The following is a 26,758-nucleotide window of genomic DNA, read 5'->3' as shown; positions in this document are numbered from 1 at the left end:
GTCTGGCGGACACTTGACTGCGATTACACGCATACACTGTTGAATTAGAGGACATGAAAGAGAGTAACTACTGTACCTGATGATAATGAAAGATCGTGTCAGCGGCAACATCCTTTCCAACCACAGTTGTCGACCATAATTTTTTCATGAAGAATACTTGATAAGTTAAATTCGGCAGTTGACCTGGAGATGAAAAAATTCCCTTTGACTTCTTCAAATGACAGAAATAGTGGGGGAAAATAAATCAATTGATCTGTTACTTAAATTGAATGAATTTTATCCAAGCATTACAAGGCATTTTCTACTATAGGCTCATAAAACTGTTTCATTCTATTACATGATAATATGTACACCTAAATCAAATATTTCCTACTGAAGTACTTATGTGTGCAATATGCCGACTGGAAATAACTTTCAGAATTGTTGACATTGATTTAAGGATGCCCTCTGCTATCTGTTTAAATGACCACACTTGGAATAAAATAATTTGGCAATAAGGCTTTTCAGTAACATTATGGTAAAGAAGCAAGCATCAGGCTCATTATTTATGAAGTCAAAATAATAAAATTTGAGACTATCTAAAGAATTGTGGAGCATCACACATCCCTTGCAAAGTAAGGTTTTAAAACTAGTAAGTTCTGAGGAGAGTCAACTTACCATCACGGGTAGGTCTGGCTTTCTTGAGCCACTCTGTTAAATGTCTCACGAAATCGAAGAAGAAGTCTCCCTCAGGAACACTGATCACTGTAAACAGACAATAGAGTTGTAAGCACGAAAATACCTTGAATGGTCGCCATGAAGTGGAAGAAAGAAGGTGACTTAATACAGCAATGTCATCTTCATACGTTGGAGGGTGGGTTCTTCCCACACCGAGTAGTGATCAACATTTTCCATATGTTGCTATCACATTCATTTCTTTTCCATGAAAATTTATTTTTCGTTCCAAGACATAAAATGGAATGTGTCATCAGCCATCTTATCGCCATAATACCTTTATCAGTGATCTTAACAAACAAACTGAATCCTTCAGAAGACTTCAGTCCCAGGCGCTGCGCAACAACAGCACAAAATTCTTTGGCGCGTGTGCTGGAATCAACTTCAAAGGCCTGCAGTGAAATAACAATACATCAATGATCACAAAGCCAAATCGTTAAGCCAAAGAAAACTGACTCAGTTCTACCGATGGCTCAGTTGCACAATAAATAGAAAAGACGTCTGTTTCTCAATACTTAAGAAATAAAATTGTTTTACAAAAAATCTCAGATAGGGCTTTTAAAATAACGATAGTTAGGCGAATGATCAAGAAAAACAATTGAAAAACATCTGTCCAAAAGAAACGCGTTAAACTCATATGAAGAAAGGAAAGGTGGCCATGAATTTTGACTTAGTCGATATCCACCTCACATGGTACTGATACCAAGATGCTGCGAATCCCAGCAGGTTGTTAAATTGAGAGAGGTCTGTTACCTAAAAATTAAGCAACGTTTACAAATCGAGGTGATTTTTCATACTCGTGAACAATACGATAGACAAAGATATTTGAACCTGATCACTGTCATCGGGAAAATACACTTTATGGAATATCTGAGTAGTCTTGTGCTAAGGGAAAAACAAAAACAGAAGTTATGAGGATGCAAATGAGCTGTGTTTTAACTAAATGATACATCCTTTAGTTCATCCTTTTCATAATTGTTACATTTTACAGCGACGATTTCAGTATATGGCCAGGTTGCCTTGAACACCCATAGATTTCTCTTCCTAAGATTTGATGTTTGCTTGGTGTCCTTTAAGCACCATAAATACATGTACAAAAATCTGTACAAATATAATACATAACAAAACATAACACACATAATAATACACATACAAACATAATACATATAATGACATAATGCATGTAGTGTACAAACGTCTCGGACATGTTCAGAGTGTCACACCTGTATGGCCTCCACCTCCACTATGTGTGGAGGATATTTGCGCTGCCCGACTCTGATAGTCTTCTGTAGTCTGGAAAGGCAGTCATGAGCTAATGGCTGTTTACTGGAACACGACCGGAACACTTGGTTCACTTCCCTCATCAGCAAGGAACTGAAAAGCGCGAAAAAATACAGCTTGGATACAATTTTAAACCGTTGCACTGTAAAATGGACTGGTTTCATACACAATGGCTTTACCCACCTGCAGGCAAAGATTCCCGTACAAAGCCACAACAGTTCCCATCCTTTCTCCTCACTTGAGCTGTAAAAGGTAACTATACATTTACCATACTTCTCTTTCCATATTAACATTTCAACCAACCAACGATTTCACGTAAATGCAACGAAAGCAATTGATTCCTTGGTATAAAGGAATGACATTTTACTCTCCTCTACATAAATGGATGGATAAAAATATAACTCCACTAGACGATCCCTTTTTTTCATAGGGATTTCCATTCGCTTTCTAAGTAATATTTATTTACGTTAAATAGATATTGTTAACGTAATAGCAAGGCGTCTACCAGACAAATTTTACTGATGTACTAAGAGTCTGTGTAGATCACTCCAGCCCTGTCGAAACATTCCTCCAACAAGATCTTATACCCCATTCACACCAGCAAAACATGTTTTGTTAAACTGGTTTTCATTGAATGAAAATTATAAACAGAGAACTGAAAAACTTGATTTTCCATAGGATTCAAGTACTTGCTAACTTGCATTTCCGATGTGCTACATTCAAGTCAAAAATATTCGGTTAAATAGTTTCTATGAAGAAAAAAAAAATTAAACTGTGTTTAACAAAACAACTTTTAAACATGTTTAAGCTTTGGTGTGAATGGGGCATTAGATGGGAACATATAGAAACATCTGTTCCGATATACTTACGGAAGTCTGTTTTCTGTTATCTGCTTTATCAACTGGCAGTAAACTTCGTCTCTCAGAGGTTCCTTATGAAAAGAACCGGTCAAAGGTCAGAAACATGATCGGGTTTCCATAGCAATGGAAATGAATCAACTACACTTAATACATTACAATCTGAAACGTTGCTTACATGAAGCAGAGCTGGTTCAAAAATGGCGTCTGTGAGATCTGTTGTTTGACGAACCCGCTTGGATGGGTAATCACCCATGTACTTCATGATGGGTCAGATAAGTCAAGGAACCGTTATTTAAAATCTCAATCAGTCTATTTCATAATAATCACGTTGGTGGGAAAAAGCGAGAAAACTACAATTGACACAGGTTAAATCAGTGAACTCTGTTTGAATTTCTTGTTTACATTACTGGTTAAAAATAAAAGCACGGATGTAAGGTTTTCAAATCATTCAAAGAATCCTGTGAGGTCAAAAGTACCGAAGATATAAAAGTACTCTCCAAGTTGTAACAAATATTATAGCAAGGATATCCAGGAAAGTTTGCGTGGCCTTCTGGGCGAGTTCTTCCTGGCCTGCTAGTCTTTTCAGCAGTGGCTGCTTGATGGGGTCCTGTAAACAACAAATGATCTCTGCTGTGTTTTTCGTTTCACAGAATCCTTCAACATTTCATTTACATGGTAAAAAGTTATGTGTTATATCTATGCCAAATATTTCGTGCATGTTCGATAGCTGACTCATGACTCTTTTATTGATATTACCTGAAAAACGACACACTATGTAAAATGGTTGCTCGAGGAGTCGAGATTTTCTGTTAAACATCGATGACGACTTTCCAATTATAAATCTGAACATAAATCAATCTTTAAGTACAAAACAAACGCACAAAACAGCAAAGCATAAGGAAAAGACAATCAAAAGTAAATCACTGCCAAATATAAATGTTATTACACGTATATCAGTAGTAACAGCTGTTCACAAATCAAGCTGTATTGATTACAACCTCCTTTACCTTGGTAAAAGCCCAAGATATATTCTTGTCTCTCCTTTTGACCTGCGATTGAAGAGCTTTACTCAGAGTTCTCTTGGCTGGCGGTAGAAAGTGTTCGATGGAATATTCATACAAAGTGTGTGGCTTCTCAAAAGATTCAACCTCCTCTTGGTAGATGGCGGTCTGAGTTGTGGCGATGATTTTCTCAGAACTTTCCAAAGACTGATCATTGAATAAGCTCTGTTAAAACAGTGAAAAGAGCCAACAATAAAATCTACTTTGTATTTATTTAAAATGCAATCCACGGGTAGAACCTTTGATGACCAGCGAACCATCTAACACCGAAAATAGTAACAATAACGATGTCAAATATTTGAAGTGAACTTACGTTGGGTTTATAATGCAAAATAAACTTCCTATGCGAACATGGAAATCCAGCAAGAATTGCTACATTCACTTTTTTGGACTTCATTAGAAAGGTACTTGAGAAATGTTCCTTAGATTCTTTTAAATAATTTTCGCTTTTCAAGATTTTGCAAAACAAATGCGTAATGTGTAATGACTTCATGTCAGCAGAACAGCATTGCTGGAATGGGATAATAATGATACATTCAAAGACAAAACTGTGCATATACAATGATAACCACACCCATGAGACAGAAGACATCACTGGCACATTTACACTTGTCGCCAATCGCCAATCTAGTTAAGCTTCTGCTGTGTGTTATCAATTATAAATAAAAATCGTCGAATAAATCACTGGCAGGTAATAACGTAAGTATCAGCGTGGTTTTAACAGGATTGGTAGATATGGTTCGTCATTTTAATGTCTTCTTAGCTAAGCCTCAATCAAACAGCACGAGGTACAACAAGCATGTTAAGCAAAGATCAATTCGCAGCAACACATTTGATTAGCAATGAACTCAATTTCGGCTGTGAATATATAAAAGTCAACGAACTCAATTTCCTCGGAATAAACAGGCTCCGATGTGCGACATGGGAGAAAACACACCAAGTAAGGCAACATCTTTTGAAAAGTCGAAATTTACACTACAAAAAAGGCCTCGTAAGAAATATGCTTTTTTGAATTGCTTTTCTTTTAACAATAGGAACTCATGGAAACAAAAAATAAACAGTATGAGTATTAAATAAAATTATCATGAGGGGAGATTGTTTCCGGCACTAGTTTGATTTATTTGAGCAAGTTCTTCAGTTATGCTGATCGGATATTTCAGATAGGAGATCGAGGAAAACAATGTGATGTGAATCTTCCAGGATATGGGAAAAGGCATTTTTCAACAATTTGGAATCACAAGCAAGAGTTGTTGTCATAATTCTACTGTTGCTCTTGAAGGCCTCTGGTTGTTCATAATTTATATGAAAAAAAATTCGGCCAACACATTTCAGTGCATGCCATTTCTGATTTCTTATAGTCTTAATCTTTATAATTTTCTTCCTTTTGGTTTCAACGCAAACACTTGATAAACAGGCGACCTCCACGAAGATGCAAAGGTTAATTGCCGGACTCAACGCGCTTTCACTTGGGTGACATTCATCCAACGCTCATTGCAGCGATGAACGATAGATGATTGAACCAACCGAGATTCAGTTGCCACATTCACCAAAAAGCATCCAGCATTTTTCACCAGTTGCAGTGACAGTAAAATGCGCAAACACTTCGTTGAACAGGAAACTGCAGGAAAATGCTTGGAGCGTTTTCATAAGTTTTAGTGTTGAGGGAAGGGTGAAAGGAAGATACTGTGACTCATTACACCATTTGGGAAGCCAAATGTAATACAAACATGAACATCTCACTTTCTACCTAACTGAGTTTCACACCAGAATGGGAAAAAACAAAATTATACAGTTTCCTGAAATAGACTTTTAAAAGGCTAAAAGGAGACAGCCATTTCAAAAAGAGATTGCTTGAAGTATGCTATTTTACTCGTCTGTGAGACAACTTACCATTGTATCTGCTGATGGTTTAGTAATGGTAGGCAGCACATACACACATTCAGCAGGAAAGTCTCCCTTTCTACCAGTCCTTTCACAGATGCCATAACACCAACCGGAGTTCAGGACTGTTTCTCCTGTGTCACTCTCAAGAGTTATTAAATCACCTTTCTTGAAACTAAGGAACGATGAGCTCTCAGCTGAAAAATGACAAAATATGAAAAAGAAAAAATAAATAGTAGAGTAACGAGGAGGAAAAAAACCCGCTTCTCTAAAACAACCATTTGAATAGATTCTACCTGATTCAACATTTATTTTTTTTAGTTCGTGGCTATTGAAAAACAACTTAAAGAATTGATTTGAATTCACCTCAAATTCCGTAGAAACTAAGGGCAAATTTACCAAAAAAAGGCAGTCATTTTTTCGAGTATTTAAAACAACAATTAACAAATTGTACATCATCAAAAGTATCTTATTATAGTTAAATCGTTATCATGAACGTACAACAGTGAAGATATTAATAAAACCAACTAGTTCCTACCTGGACTCTGATAGTCAACCATTGCCACCACATACTTGGACCTTTTCCGTAATCCCTCGAGGAAAAAGTGAACAAGTTCTTGGATGTCATCAGAATTTGCTGAAGTAAACGTGTACTCGTCCCCTTTGACGGTAGTTAGAGTGAAACTAGCGCTGTCTGACTTCATGGCCCTACCACACACAATTACATGTCACTCAAATCAGAATAGGCGTTGCTAGGTGCCTTTCAGCCGGACCAGTGGAGCGACTCGTTAATTTATCCCCTATTACGAAATTAAGAGGTCTCCTTTGATTTTGCCATGTTGAATAAAAGAAATACAACGACAACAACATGGAAAGAAAGAGAGATACAAATAGTCTCACTTCAGAATGAGATGAGTTCGTCACATCATTAATACACTAAAAACAAAGTCTTTTTGTGATTTTACTATTGATATTGCTGCCGTAGTTGTAACCCCGCCTTATAGCATCTCTCACATCTTAATTTCCTTTCACAGGAAATGTTATGTAACCATTACCGTTCGTTCGTATTAATTTCTAGGGGTGAAAGAAATCACAATGTATGATTGCTGTAAAAGTTTAACAATTTCACCTTTTTTCTAAGTCCCTTAATCATGCAGGTATCAGGTCACACGTGTGACACACACGTGTGACACACACGTGTGATCCCAGGAAACGGAGCACTAGTCACATACTTGTGTGAAAGAAAGTATCCTTAAGATCTGAATCACTCCGCCTAAACATTGTGACGGTGGTAATACAAAGAATCTGAAGCATTGTCCCCTTAGTTAGATGAAATTTATCCCAGGGGGCATAAATTATTCACCTCGGGCTTGTTACAGTAGTTATCTCAGGAAACTGCAAGTCTAAAAGTACATGCTCTTGGTCATCAACGACATAAACGCCGGTCCAATTCACTGCCACTATTACGTCGTTCTTTGGCAGACTAGGGCCTGAGAACTGGTATGCTTCGTAGAATCTGGAGAACAGCAGTGGCCATTTATATCGAGCATAGTTTACCACATCCTCTTTCACTTTCTGTGGATTAATCTTCTCTGTTGTGTAATAACCCTGTTAAAACAAAGACAAACCAACAGAACATTGTAAATAGAAAGCCTTTCAGCATTACCTACTAATGAAATATTGTCACTGATCTCTGTATCATTGTCTGATTTCGTTTTATTGTTTATTTCGTTATACTTATTATTAATAATATTATTTATTATTAATTTCCAAGAAATAGACTTATTTATTATACTTTTCATTTCTGCCAGTTACCACATTAATGAGAATGGGATCTTTCCTTTGATAGCGAGTAGTTCCAGGATAAGCGCTCAGCATTTTCTATTGTTCTACTCTAACCGCGCAGATAAACACTACATTTGTTGAATATTTTCCATCTTTCAAATGACCTAGGTAAGAGTACACTCCAAAATCATCGGTTGAATTGGGCGCAAAATAAAAACTTATTTTCCCTAGCGGCAGAGGCTTAGAAACTGGACTGACAGACTTGTAAATCGCAAGTTAATACACATACCTTTTTGTGGCAGTTTATTACCAGCTGGGCCCATTTCTCCAGCACTACCTTACCCCCTTGAAGCTGACTATCAGGGAGGTAGGAGGGTAGTAAGTTGATGAGTCTGTCAGCTAACATTTCCTTACCATATTCCACATAGTATTGTTTAGCAGCCACGTCTGCCAGGTCTTCATCCTGACAGAAGAAAAAACGTATAAACAATGAAATAATTCCTTACGTGAAAAGATAGACTCGCACCGCGTAAGTTGCACACTGGTCAAACTGGTCAACCAGCAGGTTTGTCAAATTCTTGTCACAAGAGGCAGGACTGGCCATAGGTGCCATAATAAGTAGAGTAAAAAAAGCAAACTAATTGAAAAGAACATGTAAAATGTAAAAATGGTTACTTTTATTTGGATTTGTAATGAATCAGACGCGTTGGAAGGAAACGAGGGGGTGAAGTAATATATCTTTAAATGGTTCTATAAGTGACAAATGATTACAGTAACGTTACCTTATCACAACGATACTCTCCAAACTTCACACCCCTCACCACCTGCTGGTAAATAAGGTTTGTGCCTATTTGATCGACTGTAGGATCGTGCCATGGAGAGAAGATTTCTTTCCTGAAGAACAAACGCCATGGTGCATTCATCTCCTTGGCTCCTTTCTCTTTGGCGTACTGTTCACACTGAGAAATGGCGTCCATTACGTGATCGCTTCCACTTCCCAAACTGGACACCTGTGCAAATGAATGCCGGTTAATCAACTGCCACAGTTCTGATGGTGACTGAAGCAAGCGGTTATTACGAAACAAAATTTTACGGCGTACCTTGTCGAAGAGAGCGATATAAAGAGAGAAGCCAAACTGATCAGTGAGTGATATCTTGTCAGCCAGTTGTGTGCAAAGTTCTTTAGCTGTTGTAGCAGAATCTGCCAGTAAGGTTTTTGTGGTTCCATCCATAAATGTTATCGGTAACATTAAAGGCTTCTTAGATTTAGTTGCCTGATCAAAATCAATTCAAACGATAAACAGACTAAATATTAACAGAAAACTTGCGTCCATAAACTATGTCCAATAAATTAAACTTTACAATCAAGAGATCGAGCCAGACTTCAACGGTACTCAAATCAGATGAAAGTAAGTAAGAGAGAAATGTCACCTGTAACTCCAGCCAGCTGGGGGGTTGGTGCCTACATCCGTTCTGCTGTGTCCTCCTCAATCTCTCCTCACAGTATGGCGCGTACCCAGGGGGACCATCTCCGATAAAACACTTCAGATATTTGACGAACTGATAGCACCGCCACGAACATCGCCACCACCGAAATATCCCCCAAACAAAAAAGAAACACAAATCAATGCAACACTACTTCGAATAAGGCCTACTAATCCATTACCCTTGGCGAAACCGTCATTTCGAGTGCTCAGCGACAGGAGAAATTAAGTAATAAAAAGGATCTATTGACCAGCCCCGAAAGTTGAAGTATTTCGCACTGAAAAAAAACTTTTTAGGAAGTAAATCATTGCTAAGTGCTACAGAGTCCTGCTATCAAACCTCTCTGTTCTTTTCTCCAAATAGTTTCCGTTACGCTTAGAGCGTAAGAACATGTTGGATTGTGTATATGGCCTTTTTTCCCTTGCAGAAAGAAACAATAAAACACACAGAATAACATGAGACATTTGAGGGCTGACCTTTTCTGAAGGTGCAAAACAACCCAAGCAGAGTGACATAAGAATCCATCCGCGCGCATGACTGGATTTGGAAGGATTTTGAGTCAACTGTTTACAAATCTGACAGTAAATTTCATCTCTGAGGTCTGGTCGTAATATGCCATGCCCAATGATAAAGTGAAGTTTCTCTAAATTAGATGTTGGTCGATCCTGAGCTGACAAAGGACCGTAACCTTCCGTTAGTGTACCACTTTCCTCAGCTTCTTTCAACTTCGCTGTAACATCCTGTAAGGTGATACAATTGTAAACGATTCAAAGAGTTACTCAGCTCTGATAATGAATCACGGGTATTGAATCATTTTCCCATGGTTTTCGGGGAAGATCAGGGGTAGCATAGTACTGATAGCTCGTCACCAACAGACAAGACAAAAATACTGAGAGGAGCCTTATTGAGTTGCTTGTCACTTCTTTACGATTTCCAACACTTTTCCAGAAAGTAAATTTTAAGACAAGACATTTAAAGTAGTAAAGAATCAAATACTCCCCTGCAAACTAGAACTGATACAACAAACAATCTTCAACAGAGGGCTTCGGTTGTATCTGCTTTCTAACACAGCTTCTGTCTCGGCATATTGCAAAAACGTAACCTAAGTTAAAATCGTTTGTTCCGAACATACATGTGCACACTTCCTCAAAGGGTACAGGTCAGCAATATCCAAGGTGTTTGTGACAGTTAACACTCACATTACCCACCTTTGTAATTTTCGACTTCCTTTTCAACGTTAATGAAACAATTTTCTTCCTAAGTGTCTCCCTTTTCTCTCTACTCAGTGAATTACTGGATCCCTGAAAGATCGACCGAAAAAAAAAACAGTTAGAATGAAAATCTTACGATTTAAATTCAATTAAGAAAAGAGAAGCAGACCCACCCCAAAATCTTGCACTCCGTCGATTCCTTTGTTCTTGTACTTTCTTCCGAGTGTATCGTATATCTTGCTCATCACGGAGCTGTCCTGTTTAAACGAAATAAAACAACACATGAGTGGAAAAAAAGCGTGATTAGAATGTCTTTTAGGCTACGAAACACAATACACTATACGGTCAGGCTATTGCCTGATAATGCTAGCTTACATTTTACTAAGAAAACTGGAATTCTTTGACGGTCGGAAAAAATCCCAAAAAAACTTGTCGAGACTTTCTACACATTGTTCGAAACCATCAATACGTATAGTTCACTGAACAATTCGATGAGATATAGTACCTATACAAAGGTCCTTATGTAATTTTACCTTAACGTCTGGCTGTGAAGTGATGTACTTGGGCTCTGGTAAGTCACCCATGAATCTTAAAATCGTAATCCATACCGCTAATGCCGCCTGTCAAGACATTACTTCATTAACAAAAAATTAACTTAAGTTCGCAACGAACTAAAGATAAATAAATGTGCAAGGAACTGAAAACGACGCCAAGAAAATATTCTAATGCTCGGCATGATTTGAAATTGCGAGAACAGCGTGAGAACAAGTATCAAGACGAGGCTGAGAAAAACGTAGAGATCTCTCAGTGGCTCTCTGACAGCTCAAAAAAGAACGATTTGTCATTCCCACTTATGAGTGTGGGCACAACTACCCGAATAGAATTTTTTTCCACAAAAAAATAGAGTAAACGGTATTAGGGATTGACCAATATTCAGGGCTGTACATCTGCAGGTCACGTGTTGAACTTTCGGCCAATGAAAAATATATAAAATACAGTGAATGATGATGTTAACAGGAATATTGGGTGTCGGGTCAGTATGTGTGGCTCCATATTTTCCATATAAGAAGGTTTTACATATGCATTGTTATCATGTTATGACTGAAAAGTTTAGTCAAAAACAAAGTTTAATCCTAAGGTGTCAGACGTGGCTAGAATTACCATACTGTCGGCTTCACTGGTAAGCGGTAAGAGGGACTGTTTTAGTGGTCTTCTGATATATAAAGGAGTTGCTCCACCTTGAAAGTAGGTGGCAGCAAATTTAGAAAACTTGAATTGTGAGACATCTTCTTCTGGCTGTAAAAGCAAAGCGAACTTTTGTCAACATAATAGTAACACAATGCAGTAAGAGCCTGGATGATGATGGTAGTGAGCACCAGTGGAAGAAATTCTTCAAACAGCTGTTTTCTTTAAGCGTGTGCTCACCTCAGGTAATGATTGCACAGCAGACATTTCTTCGGTGGCAAATTCAACCTCTTGGGCTGGTTCTAAATCCTGAAAGGAAAAATTTACGATGGACCACTGAAAATGAAAATCATGATGATAAAAAGAATCAAAGCGAAGGAAACTTTGAGTTAACATACTGTTATTATTCTCTCTTTTTTTATTTCAGCATAAAAACATTGTTCCGATAAAAAAATTCTCTCAACGCAAAACAATGCTAGACGACTAATAAATGTTGATCCCATTTACGTCTTTTGGCTACACTGTTAGCCGTGGGTAACTGTCTTCCGTAAGAGACAATAGAACAGTTTGAAGACAATGGGATACCAGCATAGATAAAGATTGAAACAATAATTTCTGTTGGTTACGTAAGAACGCTGTATCACCTTGAAGGCGGTGGGAGCTGAGTTAGGCATTGGTGTCTTCTCTTCTGGCAAGAAGCCGAACATTTCATCAACCTTAGAAGGAAACAAACAAAAACAACAAAACTTAGAACCAACACCAAGCAATGCTTTTTACTATTCCTGTCTCATTACAGAAGCATTGCGTGCTCAGACGAAATAAACACCGCTCGAATTAAGTCACGAATTAAGTATGAAATAAAATGATCGCGCTTTGTTGTCCTCAACTCCATGGTTCATGCAGCAGTAGCGTAATGGCGGTACCTTTCCTTTGAAATTTAAAATTTCTTTTAATAAGAACAGCTCTTCTTCATCTTGACCACAAAGTTCTGAGTCTGAACTGCTCTCCGCTGTCCTGTCCACTTCAAAGCCACTTCCATTAACATTGTCTTGATCACAGACAAAATCTTGAAATTCAACAATTCTTCTCTCTACCGTCTCATAAAAGAATCCTTCGAATCCGTCGACATCCATATATTCTGGTGATTCAGTTTGCTTCACAGAGCTCCACTGTTTGCTCGAGAAATTCATCTTTGCACTTTTCAGTGAGTAATAGTTTACGTTCGAACCTTGAACATTCTCTATTCTAAATACACGAGTACGTACGCTTTACAGTATTAAATTTCACAACGTAACACGTAAATCAAGAATTTCCGCTGAAAAAGAGGTCATTATTTTCCGTGACCCTATCTGTGGCGATATTCAAGTGCAATTTCTCTTTGTCGCGTGACTGTCGTAGCACGTGCGTGGGCGTCACGAGCCTGTTAACCGCCTAGATGACTGCAGCAGATTTTTTTGAGCAGTCGAAGTTAAAGGTGATCATTATTTGAACCCGGCGGAAAACGGAAATACTCTGTTTCTCAGAGAAATAAGCTCATCTAACTATTAATCTTCAAACTTGCAATCCAAAATAAAAGAAAGAAACCTACATACAGAGAAGATCTCGCAAACAAGAAAAGTGCTTTGCAGCCCAGAATTAGTTTCATTTCCTGTCTCCATAGTTCGCCTTGCAATAGGACATCTAAGAGTCAATTTTCATGATAGATTTTCACGAACATGTATAGCATCTCTTTCATGAAGTTTGAGTTTGACCGGCATTCAATTAACCCAGACACTAAACATAAAGGCAGGGGAGAACACGCCCAGTAATGAAAGCGTCAGCTCCTACCCAGTCTTCTTACCATTTTCGAGTCATCTACATCTTCCTCTCTCCGTTTCTTCGCCATTGCTTCTGCAACTTCTATTTCGTGCTTCTTTTTCTCAGCTTCCCGTTTTTTGCGTTCATGTTCTTCTTTCTCCTCTTGCTCAATCTTGGCCATCCGTTCCTAACGTAGCATTACGACAAATAAAAGGGGAAAAAATTAAACCTGAAATATGCTGTCTACTCTCTTGGACACACGTATTCCCCACGGGTCAAATGTTTGAGTAATTTAATAACACAGTTCTACATGAGGAATCGAGCCTGAGACCTTCGGATTCCGCGCTCCGATGCTCCAACCACAGAGCCACAGGGACTCTTTGGTGAGCGAGGTCTATTACAAAGTTCATATGATCCTGCTGATCCTGGCAGTATGCAGGACGCGTGTCCTATGAACTACGCAATAGACCTCGCTTATCGTAGAGTCTCTGTGGCTCAGTGGTAGAGCATAGGAGCGCGGAATCCGAAGGTCGGAGGTTCGATTCCTTGTGGGAACTCAGAATTTTTTCTTTGTCCCACGCTCGTGACAAGACGGAAAAAATATTTCTCTATTTAGCATAGATGTGATAAAAAGTCAGAGTGATGTTATCTTTCGCCCAGAAATTCAATTTTGCTCATAAAACAACAACATCAACGAAGAAGCTGCACCTGATGAAGTCTCTGTGCTTCTTTCTCTGCCGCATCAGCCGCCATGGCTTTCTTTAGGCGTTCTTCCTCCTGCTTCCTTAACCTCTCCGCATCTTCGCGTTTCTTTTTCTGTTCAAATACAAAAGTTAACAAATAACAATAAAAAACAATTTACTTAACGTCTACGGTTTATTCCAACTGAGATTTCTTGATTGTCACTGCTTTTTTTTTCTTTCAAATTTAGCCAAACACAAATAGTTGCCAGGAGCTCTCATTCAATCTATTTACAGTCAACTCTATGCGGCAGAAGCATACACTTTTATGAGAAAGACAGACAGCGGTGCTAATATGAACCCTTCAACTTGGTCTGCCCCGCTCGAATTTCTCTGCCATTTTTTGAACAAGTTTACCCTGTTTAGAGAAAAAGAGTTTTCTTAGATGATCAGAAAGAGTCAAAGTGATGGCTCAATAAAGGACTGACTGCCTATGACTACGAGTCTGACGTATGTATGCTTAAGTTCTGACCTCCACTCTCAATTCCTGAGTTCGCCTTTTAGCCAGCACCATTCGTATCCCAGCTTGTATCTTGACGATACTCCTAAGACGATTTTTGTACTCTTGTCGAGCGAGGAATCCTCTACAAAATGCTTGAAACACTTTCATTCTCTCACGCAATGTTCTATACTTTGTGGCTAAAACACGAGCTCTGTACGAAGCCTGAAGTCTAGCCAGACCACTTCGGATCTAAAAAGAAAGTACAGCATTTAGTTTAAAAGGTAAAGCCTGACCATCACTGCCGAAAGCCTAATGGCATGAGGCAGTATTATTTACCTTCCTTTTTGATGAGGAGTTACCTCCCAACCTTTTTGTCCAGTTTCCATGAAAGTTTAGCGAGATTCAACTATAACCCTGGGTCGAGAGAGACACTGTGAAAAATCACTGCCTCGGCCAAGGACACGACACAGTAACTTCAGGCAGGGTTCGAACCCGGACTATTGGTTTTTTGAGTCGCACTAAGCATTACACTACTTTAATAGTCAATTCTAAGGCTGGAGAACATACCCACCGACACTACTCCACACACAACTTTGGCATGGTGTTACTAACAATAATAATAACTGACCATGGCGTATCTTTGTCTTTCTTGGAAGCCTCTCCATGTCTTCTGAATAAGAATTGAGCCAGTTTTCATCTTGGTATACCGTTGACGGATCAAAAACCCACGTACAACTCTCTGAATCAAAATGGCGCGCTTGGTAAGAAGTTTATCCCGCTCATCTTCCAGCTGAACGTCTTGCATGTCCTATCAATCAGAGATTTTCCATTCATTGTCATGTGTTGAAACGAAAGAGAGCCTCCATTAACGCAAAAAATACCGTTGTTGATAAAACTAAATCATTTCTTAAACGCAGGACATAGTCATGGAATATTAAGCCAATTTATTGCATGTCTTAAAACTGGACGAAGTATTGGAGTCTTCTACTTACGCATACACATGAAGCTTCTGGTTTTTTTTTCTTATGTGATCTTTACACTTTTTTGTTCTTTCAATTAACATGTACAGTCGACTCTCGCCCTACGGACACCTCGCTATTACGGACACCACTTGAGAACATCAGCGGCTCACGTTGAACAACGACTCCTTAAAAACGCCGGGCTCTAATTTAAAGCTTGTTCCTCAAAAACGCAACTTTCACGCACTTTTCTCAGGCATTTTAATGAAGTGTGTGATCAGTGAACAGCTAAACTGTAACTGTAAGTAACTTACCTTTAGAAAAATCTTAGTTTTTCCAACCTGCCAGTCAGTATTTCCAAGAAGCCGCTTGGCGATTGTGACAGCAGCGTTTTTGAGACCCTGAAAATCCAATGCGTCCCTCGTCAGGCCTTCACTCAGCATGTGGTAACGGTCAATGAACTCCTTAAACGTGTGCCGAATGGGATAACCAGCTTTCCGTATTCTAGGGTATAGAAGAAATAAATATGTAAAATATGAGATAAACAAAAATAAAAAAGGAAAAGCTTAATTTCACACCCAGACAAGAATGCTCTTAGGTGAGAGGAGCTTTCCCCATACACCAATTTGACCCACAAAACTACATGTACATGAAGCCTTTCTTTGGCAAATTCTGTTCCCAACTACTTTGATGACCGTTCAATAAATCAATAAGATTGGGATTTTAAGGGGAAACTAGCTTGAGCAAACTCGCTAAGTGGAAGGTACCAAGAGTCTTGGATCCCAAAAACATCATTCTTAATTCAAACTACATATTAACAAGATGACAAAAAGTGGTTGTTTCCTTGAACATCAAGTGAAAACTGTGGAATCTCCAACATCTTACCTTATGGTCTCCATCATACCAGAATAGCGTAACTGCCGGCAACAAAGACCCCGATCAAATCTCTGAAAGAAGAAAAGTAAACCGTGAGAGGATTTATCCAACAGCAACGTTCTTATCAAGCACTGGCGGACAGCGTTTTCATCAGCTATACTCTTCTTTGAAACGTTGGTTACTTTGATTAGACAAAGGAGAAAAATACCTGTCTTGATCTGAAATAAATCCTAACCTTTGACAGCCAGGTTTTTTTTCGTATGGCTGACCACTTAAAAAAATATATAGAAAAGCTGTTACATGGTCAAGCTGTAGGTCACGTGACGCATGAGTGCTCACCATTGGTTTCTTGTGGTCATTTGGTTTGATGCAGCGCACAAAAAAAGGATGACAAGATGATAAGGTTCTCATCAGTAGATCAAGAGACTTCTTGAACTGAGCTCCAAGAGTTGGCGAACGTTTCCTCGTATCTTCACCCTAAAAAAGTTTGGGTTTATGATTACACTGGCGAAGTCTACACAAGAAACACACAGCGAATCAATGAACCACAACTAAGATAGTTATCTAGCAAAAGTAAACTGATGAAACAATAACAAAGAGTACAAACCATGGCTCTCTCTTTAGAAAAGAGTTCAAGTAAGAATGGAAACTTGCTTTCTCCCACCAAATCAATAAGATCAGCACTGAAAGTGTCGCGATTCTTGTCCAGAAAACCTGTCATTGAAAATAAAGTTTTAGGCAATTCACCAACAAACATTAACAAGGCCTTAAACTCTTGTAATGATCATTTTTCGTTTGTTTGAATACACTACCTGGTTGCCTCCCAAAGACACTCTAAGTGATCCGTCTGAATCTATTAATACTGGCTTCTTAGCAGTGATAAGGTTCTTACCTTTTGAGCTGTAGTAAACAGTTCCCGCAAAATGACGAATACCAAACAAGGAAGAAGTTGAATTGACCGGGGGAAGAAACAGTTTGGATCGCTTGTGATGAGTATTTATTTTCTGTAACATCGTGGCATCTGAACCCTGAGAAATAAAGAAGAAAGCTCCCCAGGTTACTTCGTACAGACAACGAAAGTTATAAATGCAAGTTGTCGTATAATCCGTCATCTCATCTTTATCCATTTTGAAATCTGGCAATGAGAAATCCAGTGAAATGCCAGTGCTCATAAGATCGATTCGATAGGCATGGATTAAATTCTGCAAGATTCCACAAGCTACCTTTGGAAATCTACTCTCTTCATCCACCAGAGCAATGATGTTCATGGGTTTTTGTGCCAGTAAATCAAGAACGTTCTGATTATCGACAAACGAAATATGTTGCCATTTTATGTCCTCTTTGTTGTATTCTTCCTGAAAATAATAAAAACTGAGATGTAATCATTTAGCCTGGTTACTGATACACCTACAGAGACCATCATATGGAAATGACTACTAAATTCAGTCACCTGGAGTCTACGAACCGAAGAAACGAAACACTCGACGGCCATGAGTTTAAAATAATAAAATAGCATCTTCTGACTTTTAGTTCAGTCATACTTCTCGTGAGGTATGACTGGACAAACTGTGCGGTATTATTGGCATGGGGACAGTTAACATAAAAACAGAATAATACGTGTTAAAGGTACATGTATATAAATCGCCAATGATGGTGTTTGAGATCACATTGACCTACTCATCAGCCAAATGCAGTGGGTCAGATCCAAGAATGAGCTTAACACTGATGATGAGTCATCATTCTTTATGGGTAAAGTAACCTAACGAGCTTATCTTGACAAGTAAAAGACTCCCTCGAAATAAACTTGCAACCAAACGTTCATTAAAAAACCTAATACGTTGGGTTTTTATAAAAAAAATCTCAAGTTCAACAGTGGATTTGATGTTGAATTTATTCGATCTGTCAAACTTATAACTCACGTTCATTTGAGCAAGATTCAGATCACGGTAAATAAGCAAATTGTGAACCGTTGACTAGAAAAGAGTATGAGGCAAATGTTTGTTCGCTCAAAACAAATTTTTTTCTCAGGCCTGACCGTAATTACATTTGTTTCTTATATTATCCCACGTTGTCTTCTTGCGAGGAATTTCACTTCCAATTCATATTTTCCTAGCTGACTTGTTCCACGAAATGTTTCTTAATATTTCATATAAAATATTCACTTGCCTGTTCCAGTTTAAAAATGTGTTGAACAAAGAACTGTTGAAGATTTTCATTGGCATAATTGATGCACAGCTGTTCAAAGCTAAAGGAAAAAAAAAAACAGACATAAAGATAATTATAACGAGTATTTAAGGAAACAGAAGGAAGAAAAGTATTAAAGGGAGGGAGAAAGGAAGGGAGGAAGGCAGAAAAAGTGGGAAGGATGGGGAAAAAAGAGAGTTGGTAAAGAAGGAACAAGGGAATGAAAGGAGTGTAGGGGGGGGGGGAAGGAGGGAGAAACAAGGGGAGGGGTAAGAAAGGGATGGTTGGAGGAAGAGAAAGAGGATAGTGGAAAGAGGACAGGGAGGAAATGGAAGGGGAAAGTGCAGAGCAGAGGGGGAATATATGAAAGGAAATGGAAAGGGCCAGGTAGAAGTGTTAAGAAAGGAGGAGTTGGGAGAAGGGGAAGATAAGTCAGAAAGGAGGGAGGGAGGAAGGTTTGAAGAAGGAAAAAGAGGGTGAAATAAGGGGCAGATAGAGGGTAAGCAAAAGAGAATGGTATGGAGGGGTAAAGAGAATATCACGTACAAGAACTTCTACTACAGCAGCCTTTATGTGCTCAGGCTAAATACAAACTTGACTTACCTATTAGAATTAAAGTTTTCAAATCCAAATATATCAAGAACTCCAATAGATGATCGGAATGCTGATCGGTCAAGCTATCAGAGGAATAGATACAGAATATCATTATTTCCTTCCAGTAGTATTAACTAGTCACTGGGTTGTGATGTTTCTTATGTCTAAAGATTCAGATTACACTTCAAGTAATTGCAATTAATTACACGCCATAAGCATCAAAAGAGCAAAATGTCACCAACTTAGCTTCCATTAACTTTGGTAACTCACCTTGTCTGTGAAAATGGCTGCATTTATTTTGTTAACAATCCACACAAAGATTCGTCCATAAATTCCCTTGACAAAGGCATCTCTAATATCTACAGCTTTTACAGCACTGACTGGAGAAAAGATCATTTCACCTCTTGCAAATGTTGATCGGCTGGTAAATGCTTCAATAAGATTCTCATATGACACCTGAGATAGATAACCAGTAACCACTATTAGTGAATTCCTAGAATACTACGCATACTCTTGTTAGTCAATAAGTGCATTTAGACAAGAATATGCAGATACATGCAAAATTTAATTTTTCCAAATGACAACAGATGACTTTTCCCATGTTTACTAAGCTAGTATGTACTATAATTAAAAATTCAAGGGGTTGGAAGAATTCTAGAAAGTTATGCAAACCCTTGAGCAGCATGTCTTAGAGTTGAACACTTCTATAGACATGAATATAATATTATACCCTGTAGGTATACTCAACTCTTTCTCAGTGCCTGTAAAATAACTCTTCCTTCAAACCCAAGGTATACTATTATCTCTTTCCTACACCTACTCTTCAAACTCAACAATGGCCCTGTACTCATTGTACACAATCAACTTTATCCCAACATTGTAAACACCCAAACCTATTCCCATTATAATCTGACTCAGCCATCTCTATCAACACAACAAGAGTGCACCTTTGAATCTATCTCCATACCCATTCTACACATGCAACACTGTTCCTATGCTCTTTCCTCATACCTCTAGAAGACCTGCAACAACCTTTCCCAGCTCATGATCAGTGATGTCGCATGCATCAACGGTACTTCGAATGGTGGCTATTGGGTGTACAAAAGAAAGAAAAAGAAAGAAAAAGAAACACATATCGCAATTGTTTCTTAATTTTAATTAGTGCATCAAACAAAATCATTTTATTGACTTTTGTGTGTGTTTAAGATGACCGACTTGTTACTTTAGAGCCTATTAACTCTGGAGAGCAGAGAGTCAGTGCACACAAGCCTCTCATTCAGTAGTAACCTAACAAATATAACTAACAATAAATGTCACATTACTTTTAAATGTGGAAGTACCTTCAAATTCTAGGTTTCCAATGTGAAGAATGGCAGCCAGCAATTTGAAAATGTTCCAACTATCATCTTGACTGAACATTAATACCTAAACATCATTGCAAAAACAGAAAAATTAACTTTCTTTTGGCTGAAGATGATTTAAAGTTTAAATTTCTAGGTACTATGCATGTACCTTGAGGTAGAAGCTATGCTTACCTTCATTGCCCCTTTGATTATAGCAAATTCTTCTGAATCATCCATTCCTTCACAAGAGATACAGTTGCCTTGTGTTAAATAGTAGTAGTCTGAGGCATCTGTCAGGTTCAGTAACTCTCTCTCATTACGTGACATTCCAGAAAGCATGCGATAGAAAATGTGATAATTTCTCTCATCAGGCATCTGAAATGCAAAAATGATATTAATGGCTGGTGTACAATGTATCCTTAACATTACTGTAAAGTTTTATGAACATAATGATGTAATGTCCTATCTGTACCTGAGACTAGGAGGTCCTACATGTAAGTTCGTATAAATTATTTCCTTGCCTTCATGAGCTCACTTCTAGAGCTATACACACCAGCCACCAGAGATTAAGAAATGTATTGTGTTAATTTATAAATTTATTTTTATCTTTTCATTATAAGACATTAGTAATCATTCTACTTTATATTTTTCAAACAGTCAGCAAAAAATAAATCTGAGGTTGCAAAAGTGTGAAAACACTTCAAAGACAAGGGGCTTGTAAACAAGGCAGACTTTGAACTCATTATGATAAATGTAATATCCACTGTAGATACTATTTTTTATTTACAAGGTATTGTATATTGATTAGATGCTCTTGATCAATCAGATTTTTCATATAGTAATTCTAATATATCAAATGGGTATATCAACAACAAGGAAAAGTAAGAATACATAGTGACTCAAAAATGTATTTGAAGTAACATTTGATTCTGGTACAAGCCGTCTAGTGTACAGAATGCATTCTAGAAGAACAATCAATGTTTAATCATAAATTACGTGAAAATAATTAAAGAGTTATAACTGATTTTTAAATCATAGACATATTTAGAGCATACTTACATCATGACAGTTAAAAGTGTTTTGTACAAAATGTAAATCCACAGACACTTTAATTCCATTTTTTTTTTCATCTACAATTCGATATACTTACTTGGCTGACAAGTCTCGATTTCTCCAAAAGGTATTGGTCAATCTTGGCTCCTTCAATTTGTCCAGTCTTGTTAAAATGGACATCAATATATTTACCAAACCTGCTAGAATTATCATTCCGTACTGTCTTGGCATTACCAAAAGCTAAATTAAACAAAGACCATCATAATAAACAGAATGTAGAGCAATATTTTCATTGGTAGTCAACAAATTAACCATTTTAAGGAATACTAGATGGTGTATGTGAATGAGGGTGTAACTGTATCCTGTCTCTTAATAGCATGAAAAAAAACCCCTCCCCCCCACCCCAACCTGGCACTTTCCAAACTTGTCCTCAAGCTTTGCTGTTGAAAAACTGTTTGCTTCTTGGGACAGACAATGTCCATGAACATATCCCATTCATATTGTCACACCAAATGGAGGGTATTGCTTATGCAGTATATACAGTATGCACCTTCTAAAACTGGATTGGCCTCCAAAATTTGTTGTTCAATCCATGAGTGTTGCCCACTGACAGCAGCAAGAAACTGAAGAATGAGTTTAGTTGACTCTGTCTTGCCAGCTCCACTCTCACCGCTACAACACAATCAGCTCAAAGCTTTAACATACAGAGGAAATTTTAAATCAAATAGCTCTTTTAGATTACATTTAGGCTAATAATTATCATACAAACTATAATGACTAGTATACATGTATAAATATTATTCACTGATAACAATTAATCATTTATTAAGGAATTTGCCTGAGTTTACAAATAATTATTAATATCTTATCTGTATCCTGCTAATTTGTGACTGCAAGCAGTTAGGATATTTCATGATTTAACATAATCTAATTAATATTTATAGTCACAACTGTCTTCTATATGTAACTGTTGTGTAGTTTGTTTTTGTTGATGTTATTGTTTCATTTTTACAGTACCTAATAATGACACACTGATCATGAGCTTCTCTCTTCATATGAGAATATGCATTGTCTGCCACAGCAAAGATGTGAGGAGGAAGATCACCTAATTTCCTATTCTTGTACTTCTTAACATGATCAGCATCATATATAGAGTAAAGCTGATATGGATTAACAGCAACTAGAATGGATCCAGTGAAGGTCTGAAAAGTAACAACATGCAGGTCATAGGTCATTACACCTTGAAAAATTGAAGTTGTAACATCAGTACAGTAACATGACTGTTCATGGAAAGATAGTATCCTATGGCAATTGTGTTATTGGTAGAAATATTTTAACAGAATAAATTTAATTAAAGTAGGGCATGTAGTACAATATGTGTGCAGTACTACTCAAAAGTATGTCGACAGTCCCTCAAAACTTAATCCTCAATCCTTAATTCTTGATCCTTGATTCTCGTACTCAATTCTCACTCCTCATTTCTTAAACCTGGATTCCTGATCTTTGACTCCTCAATTCTCAAAAAGTTTGACGATGGAGGTTTGAGTTGAGTTTTGAGACATTTGAGTCTGGGTTCTGCACATTTATTTAAATGACCAGGTGGTAACTTAATCAAGAAGATCTGTCAACTAAAATTGATGATGCTCTTGAAATACCTTTAAATGTCACAACAAAAATTCCTTTTAACAGACATTGTATTCCTGTGATCAATATGAATTGAAGCTAAGTTGACTTACATAAATCTGGTGATTGTAGTATCTAATGAAAAGGTTGTGAAGGATTCCTGCCTCATTAAGATCTCCAAGTTGTATCTATAGTTCATAAGTGGAGTAAGGAAATTAAGACAAAACTCAGCTGCATAATTAATTGACTGATTTGACAGCTACAACTGTACAAATTGTGCAACCTTACACATGCTTTAACTGTTACAATGAAAGTATTCAAAGGTGACACCCAGAAATATTTTGTTCTGTCAAATCCAGCCCTCAGAAGTAGAAAAAGAGCCCTTCCCTTACACAGCTATGTAGAGGTTTTTTGAAAGGGTTTATTTACATGGGAGTTGACAAGCACAAAAAATGTTTCAAAATAAGTTAGTGGAGGGTTTATCAAAATTTGTGTCTCAGTTTCTGAGTTTCAAATGAACTTGACAGACTCATGTAATAAACTGGATTCATATCATAATTTGGAACACAACCAAAGTCAAAGATTAGAACACTTACAGATTATCTCAATATTGATGGAGGACCACATCTTATATGTATATTGTCTTTTGAACTAGTTAAATGAAAAAATTGTACATACCATGTCATCAACTCCATTTACACTTGTTGGATGCATAATTCTAAGTTTGTTAGCCAATGAAGATTGGATCCAATGCTCCTAAAGCAGATACAAATAATATTACTGGTCAATTTGATTGGTGTGTATGGCATCTGTGAGGAATCCTGGAAAATGTGTAAAATAACATGAGATATTCTTAAGTTTAGTTATTTTGCTACAACATAGCCTGTTAAACAAAGGAACAAACAGCAAGAAATAAGATTCCTTAAATGTTATAAAACCAGTTAATCACATTAACATGAAATTTGACAAGAAACTGAGTAGATCTTGATTTGAGTGTCTCTTCACAGAAAGAGATATAAGCAATGGAGTACAATTTTTAATATCACTTGACAACTGAACAGGTCCATGGGGACAATTGCCAGGGTTAAATACCTTTCCTTCATCATCAACAACTTGAATCTGCCCTGAGTCAGCCAATTTGACCAGTGCTCCAATGGGCACATCAAACTCTCCTCCACCAGTATTGTCCAGCCAGACATGTTCACCCTGTAGACATGAAAGAGAGCATGCCTCAACTCATCTCTGTGGTAAAAAAGGTAACCTATCAGTGAATAAATCCACCTGGAAACTGCTGCAAAGGACAGTCATGATATATTGTACCAATATGTTTCCAGATCTACACCATAATGTAGCAGTACTGGTATCTGGATGAAATACAAGTTATGAACATTATTGCTGAAAATCATTATTAACATGGTATGAAGATCAAATTTTTCAGCCCTCTACGTAAATTAAAAGTTTTTGTGCTGAGCTCCCATCCAGTTTTGACAGGTCCACAACCATAAAAAAGGAATGTTCTTATCAATGCTAACATTCCCTAATTAGGACAAGAAGCTTGCTTAAAGATGCTTCCATAGATATGAATACATATACATAAAATTTTTCTCCCTTAGTTTCTATGGTCATCAGGATTATTTTTTTGGTTTGGATGTAGGAAGCTAAGTTTAAAATTAATTCAAATCGGGCATGAAACAGGAATGTTGTACATATTGGCACAACACTCATATTTTGAAATTGGTTTTATTATGATCTACAGTACATTTATACTACAAATTGAACACAAACTCCCCATTCCCATCCATTTCTTTACTATATGGGTGTCTGAATTCCAAATATTTAAAAATAGTAGGAAGGTACCTCCTCTTTTTGGAAATATTTTTATTTCCCATATAAAAATTTGTGTTTTCCAAGAAAGACATAATAATATCCTAGTCCGCAATTATATGTTACAAGGAATACAATTAATTTCCAAGTCTCCCTGTCTCCCTGCAAATCATTAATGATAATTGAGGTGATGAAAATATGTGTCTTTACGTCAATAATATTGACCAACAACAACATTCACTGTCACCTGAGTTTTGAGGGAAATAAAAATGAAAAGCAACTCGCTGATATAGCATGAGGTGAGAATGTAACAATGATCAAACTTCCATACGTCACAACTACTAATCATAAATTGTTTATTTAGGATTCCATTTTGCTGGGAATCGACAACGCTTACACAATTCAGAATGATTACAAAGCATATTATATCATTCGCACGATCTTCTCATGCAAACCAATTAATCGACCGGGAGGTTAAGCCAAGTTAATGCGACTTCATATTACTGAGTGCATTAAATTAGTGGTGTTATCATGCACTAGTAACAGGGAGATTATTCGAGCACTACGAGGTTACTGATACCAAGATAATAAAAAAAATTCCTTTTGTATTCAGGCAGCATGTTATAAAATATAGAAAACGAGGAGTACGCGAAAAGGATGCGATAAAATATTAATCTAGCTGAGATGTCGAGGTTGTTTTATTTATGGTTCCTCCTTATATTGTACAGCTTTAGACCCAAAATAAATATTCATAACTAACTCACTGTGTTCAGCTTAATGCAAGGATGGTTTCAGACACACTTTATCACAAATGAATGTTTTCATCAAGTTGTTAAAAACATATCTCGAGTCTTGTTTTAAAAAAGTTTCTCCAAATAGGTGTTAAATCGTTCGATTTTGTTCGTCTCAGTACACTCCAGCCTATATCAAACAGATATTTTTCTTCGTTGGAGCAATAAATTGTCCGCAGCTATGAAGAATTACTACCGAAAGTTTAGTTCGTTCATATGACGTCGTCGATGTTATTAAAAAAAATACAAATTTCCCTCTCCTTTTCACCTAGAGCTTTAGTGTCAACGAGATGTAAGGTTGACATTTTTGTAACGAATGAACGCACTGATGATTAGAAACGTTGCGTGCACTTCCCATTTCATATTTTTCGAAAGAAATAAGAATAAAAAAATCGTACACCTCTTTTTGCATTATTCTTTCCTACCTTGGAGACGATCACCATTGTAAGCTTTCAAGATACAACCAACAAGGCTTGATGAGATAGCAAGATGCAATCAATCTGCAAACATATATTAACTGTCAGAAGCATCGATCGAAATAAATATGGCTGGTCCTAAAATACAGGAAAGTAATACAACTACTGTTTTAAACTTTAGTAAACACATCTATTTACAGATTGTTCGAGATTGTTGGTGTTTCATAAAAGCGGAGCCCAAAAGAACTTTAATTCAATATTAGGACACTTACCGGCATTAGAGACACGTCGCTTGGGAAGCAACCATGTATTCCATTAAGAATGTACATACATGAAAAATCAAAGAATCATTTCAATAATCAATCTCTTCCTTCTAATCCAGAGGTTTGACAGTAATATTCTATAAGCAAAAATAATTGTGTTTGTATTCAAGCAAAGTTATTGTTTGGATCAGACCTGCAGTGCCCCAGCCGGGCTGTGTTGTAACCACATGCAAACGAGGCTAATAATATTTTCCTTCCGTTAGGATATAAGTGCAAGGCGGGAAATTATGTTCCAATCTAACAGCCAGTATCCCGGAAGCTCTTCCCTGGGCCCCCTTATCTTGGGGGGGAAAGAAATAGGACACCCTTAACCGGCAAGACTGGGGGAAT

At 37.4% G+C, this 26,758-nt stretch overlaps 1 protein-coding gene across 1 annotated transcript in view; it reads right to left on the bottom strand.

Annotated features, from left to right (window-relative positions):
• The window catches only part of LOC131777750 (unconventional myosin-VIIa), a 29,766-nt gene extending 3,167 nt beyond the window's left edge, over window positions 1-26,599 (bottom strand). Inside the window, exons 1-48 of the mRNA XM_059094080.2 lie at window positions 26,378-26,599; window positions 26,115-26,189; window positions 24,167-24,280; window positions 23,753-23,830; window positions 23,188-23,262; window positions 22,469-22,653; window positions 22,002-22,123; window positions 21,549-21,691; window positions 20,591-20,773; window positions 20,396-20,480; window positions 20,067-20,143; window positions 19,326-19,511; window positions 19,065-19,138; window positions 18,444-18,522; window positions 17,501-17,632; window positions 17,170-17,305; window positions 16,885-16,991; window positions 16,617-16,754; window positions 16,287-16,348; window positions 15,716-15,905; window positions 15,071-15,250; window positions 14,473-14,691; window positions 13,969-14,076; window positions 13,304-13,447; window positions 12,108-12,179; window positions 11,704-11,772; window positions 11,440-11,574; window positions 10,812-10,898; window positions 10,452-10,535; window positions 10,276-10,368; window positions 9,544-9,807; window positions 9,014-9,142; window positions 8,683-8,856; window positions 8,365-8,592; window positions 7,872-8,045; window positions 7,161-7,405; window positions 6,336-6,505; window positions 5,807-5,994; window positions 3,863-4,081; window positions 3,384-3,462; window positions 3,031-3,122; window positions 2,865-2,926; window positions 2,179-2,238; window positions 1,938-2,088; window positions 1,546-1,599; window positions 992-1,106; window positions 658-744; window positions 77-183 (exon numbers count right to left, since the gene is read on the bottom strand). Coding sequence (XP_058950063.2) covers window positions 77-183; window positions 658-744; window positions 992-1,106; window positions 1,546-1,599; window positions 1,938-2,088; window positions 2,179-2,238; window positions 2,865-2,926; window positions 3,031-3,122; window positions 3,384-3,462; window positions 3,863-4,081; window positions 5,807-5,994; window positions 6,336-6,505; window positions 7,161-7,405; window positions 7,872-8,045; window positions 8,365-8,592; window positions 8,683-8,856; window positions 9,014-9,142; window positions 9,544-9,807; window positions 10,276-10,368; window positions 10,452-10,535; window positions 10,812-10,898; window positions 11,440-11,574; window positions 11,704-11,772; window positions 12,108-12,179; window positions 13,304-13,447; window positions 13,969-14,076; window positions 14,473-14,691; window positions 15,071-15,250; window positions 15,716-15,905; window positions 16,287-16,348; window positions 16,617-16,754; window positions 16,885-16,991; window positions 17,170-17,305; window positions 17,501-17,632; window positions 18,444-18,522; window positions 19,065-19,138; window positions 19,326-19,511; window positions 20,067-20,143; window positions 20,396-20,480; window positions 20,591-20,773; window positions 21,549-21,691; window positions 22,002-22,123; window positions 22,469-22,653; window positions 23,188-23,262; window positions 23,753-23,830; window positions 24,167-24,280; window positions 26,115-26,132 — 5,973 coding nt within the window. The 5' untranslated portion in view covers window positions 26,133-26,189; window positions 26,378-26,599. The remainder of the gene's footprint in view (window positions 1-76; window positions 184-657; window positions 745-991; window positions 1,107-1,545; window positions 1,600-1,937; window positions 2,089-2,178; window positions 2,239-2,864; window positions 2,927-3,030; window positions 3,123-3,383; window positions 3,463-3,862; window positions 4,082-5,806; window positions 5,995-6,335; window positions 6,506-7,160; window positions 7,406-7,871; window positions 8,046-8,364; window positions 8,593-8,682; window positions 8,857-9,013; window positions 9,143-9,543; window positions 9,808-10,275; window positions 10,369-10,451; window positions 10,536-10,811; window positions 10,899-11,439; window positions 11,575-11,703; window positions 11,773-12,107; window positions 12,180-13,303; window positions 13,448-13,968; window positions 14,077-14,472; window positions 14,692-15,070; window positions 15,251-15,715; window positions 15,906-16,286; window positions 16,349-16,616; window positions 16,755-16,884; window positions 16,992-17,169; window positions 17,306-17,500; window positions 17,633-18,443; window positions 18,523-19,064; window positions 19,139-19,325; window positions 19,512-20,066; window positions 20,144-20,395; window positions 20,481-20,590; window positions 20,774-21,548; window positions 21,692-22,001; window positions 22,124-22,468; window positions 22,654-23,187; window positions 23,263-23,752; window positions 23,831-24,166; window positions 24,281-26,114; window positions 26,190-26,377) is intronic.
• Between the last annotated feature and the right edge of the window lie 159 nt (window positions 26,600-26,758).

Source organism: Pocillopora verrucosa, chromosome 6 (assembly GCF_036669915.1).
Source record: "Pocillopora verrucosa isolate sample1 chromosome 6, ASM3666991v2, whole genome shotgun sequence".
In the NCBI taxonomy this organism is placed as follows: domain Eukaryota; kingdom Metazoa; phylum Cnidaria; class Anthozoa; order Scleractinia; family Pocilloporidae; genus Pocillopora; species Pocillopora verrucosa.
Note: the sequence above shows the minus strand (reverse complement) of the source record. Positions and strands in the feature narration are given on the sequence as shown.